Source organism: Gymnoscopelus microlampas (genome assembly GCF_963454915.1).
Source record: "Gymnoscopelus microlampas genome assembly, chromosome: 5".
NCBI lineage: Eukaryota > Metazoa > Chordata > Actinopteri > Myctophiformes > Myctophidae > Gymnoscopelus > Gymnoscopelus microlampas.
The window spans coordinates 5,818,236-5,820,319 of NC_139942.1; the positions used below are offsets into that span (position 1 = coordinate 5,818,236).

Genomic DNA, 2,084 nt, shown 5'->3' on the forward strand with positions numbered 1-2,084 from the left:
GAAGACACCTTAAATAATATGGTTAAAACCAAGTGGTTTGGAGAGAACAAGAAACAGCACTGTCTCTAGTGGCTTTTCAGGCAGCTAAATACATTGAAGTCACAGAGGCTTACATTTTAAATTGGGGGCTAATGTCTATTTATTAGTTCCTTTAACCTACACAGGTGGATGCAGTGTGTAAGCTCTGCAATGAATGTGGTGTTGACTCGAACACAAACACTTCAAAGATGGATCTCATTCTGCGCCTCAGGACTGAAATGCAAAACAGACAGGCCTATGACAGAGTGTTTGAGAAGATCTGGGGAGCATCAGGTGAAAGCTTTGCATTTTTTTGGGCGTGTTATTTTTACGCTATCACTGGTCATTGCTGATATTGTTTAATTCATACTTCATACTCCTAATTGTTTAATTATTTTCTATCCTTCAAGGTGGTTTGGCTGCCATCATGTGTCCCTGTGGTGTAGTGTACAGTTTGAAGTTCAACATTAGAGAGGAGGACCCTAGAGACTTCGCTGATCTGCTCTCGTGGAAACATCTGCCCAATATATCAGTATATGACTTCGCAAGAGGTCTTGCAAACCACACCAATGTGAGAGAGGCAGATTCAGAATATCTTCCATTCCAGCCGCATGCAGGCCGTCTTGCTCCTCCAACAGATGAAAACATCAAGGCCGCTAAGGACAAGAAACTGAAGATCCACCTTCCATGGCTTTTGGAGCCAAACGCTGACCATGATGAAGCTGACAGCCATCCAGTCACCAAGTCCTCTCAACATTATGTGTTATGTGACAAGCTACATGAAAGCAATAGCAAGGATGAGAAAGACATTCTTAAGAGGATTGAGCTTGTTCCAGAGCTAGCAGGTCAGCTCAACAGCCAAGTGGCAGAACAGTTCTTCTCCGAGATGCGGAAGAACAATTACTTCATGAACAATATGGCACCTTCGGCTCACATATTTCTGGTGCGAAACATCATTCACCACTCTAATGGGAAAAAAGAGCGAGAAACCATTGCGAAGCTGGAAAAAAAGGGCTCAATGTCAGCATGACGCTGGACACACTTGGGAGGGTGGTAGCAGGTAACATGTTTAAAGGGCAAGACCACTTTGGTAGAGGTTTGGGTTGTGCAGTTACCTTGCCATGATGTAACTCCAAAGGTGGGCAAGAAATCTAAAATAATCACTCCATTGTTTAGAAATTGATAATTCAAAATAAGCTCCTCATTGACTTACATTGTACACTGAAACAGCTCTCAAAGTCACTCTTTTAGCACATAAAAAAACGCATACAAAGTTGATTCAGACAATATAGAACATCACCAAACCCTGTTTGTGTTTTTAATAAAAAATATTAACTTCCTGTTGATTTTACTATTTTTATTAGGAAGAAAACCCGGACTGGATCTGTGGATCTGGATCCGGATCTTCAAATAGTAAAATCAACAGGAAGTTAAGATTTTTTTTTTTTTTTTAAAACAGTACTGGGTTTGGTGATGTTGTATTGCCTTTGGAGTTACATCATGGCAAGGTAACTGCACAACCCAAACCTCTACCAAAGTGGTCTTGCCCTTTAACAGTGGTTTTAAAATGTATCACCATGCAATTCAGGATGTATTTGATATCTGTTTTCTATCATTAGCTCAACAGACCTCACCGGAGCAGGCTTCAGTGGACGCGCCACAGACCTCACCGGACGCACCACAGACCTCACCGGACACACCACAGACCTCACCGGACACACCGCAGACTTCGGTGGAACCCACGAGAAGTCATGCCAGTAGGACTCATTCACAAGTATACTTTATTGAGAAATCATACACACATTTCATCAACTATGCAGCCTTTGACTTTCATCACCTATGCAACGTTAGGCTAGTTGTCTGTGTTAGACTGATAGTTTGTGTGCCCTGAAAAAACACTCTGTTTACATATTTCACTTCTAGGAGCAACTCACTCCTCCCTACCCGTCGAGAAGAGTGGATACAGCACTTCCACATGTCTTACCCGGGAAGAATTCCAGAGCCTATAGTTGGGTCATCTGTGGCACTTCCGTGACCGTGGAGAGCGAAGGTCCGTTTCTCAATGG

At 42.7% G+C, this 2,084-nt stretch overlaps 1 protein-coding gene across 1 annotated transcript; it reads left to right on the plus strand.

Annotated features, from left to right (window-relative positions):
* Window positions 1-213: 213 nt before the first annotated feature.
* LOC311045360 (uncharacterized protein) lies at window positions 214-1,749 on the plus strand. Its single transcript, XM_084057204.1, has 3 exons — window positions 214-312; window positions 429-1,078; window positions 1,638-1,749. Exons 1-2 carry the CDS (start codon window positions 228-230, stop codon window positions 1,046-1,048), a joined length of 705 nt encoding a protein of 234 aa, XP_083913330.1. The 5' UTR covers window positions 214-227; the 3' UTR covers window positions 1,049-1,078; window positions 1,638-1,749.
* Window positions 1,750-2,084: the final 335 nt, after the last annotated feature.

What these genes read in the sequence shown, in the direction of transcription:
- LOC311045360 (XM_084057204.1), top strand. Translation starts at nt 228, where the DNA reads ATGGATCTCATTCTGCGCCTCAGGACTGAAATGCAAAACAGACAGGCC. An exon ending in GAAGATCTGGGGAGCATCAG is followed by an intron (nt 313 to 428) that starts GTGAAAGCTTTG and finishes CTATCCTTCAAG; the next exon opens with GTGGTTTGGCTGCCATCATG.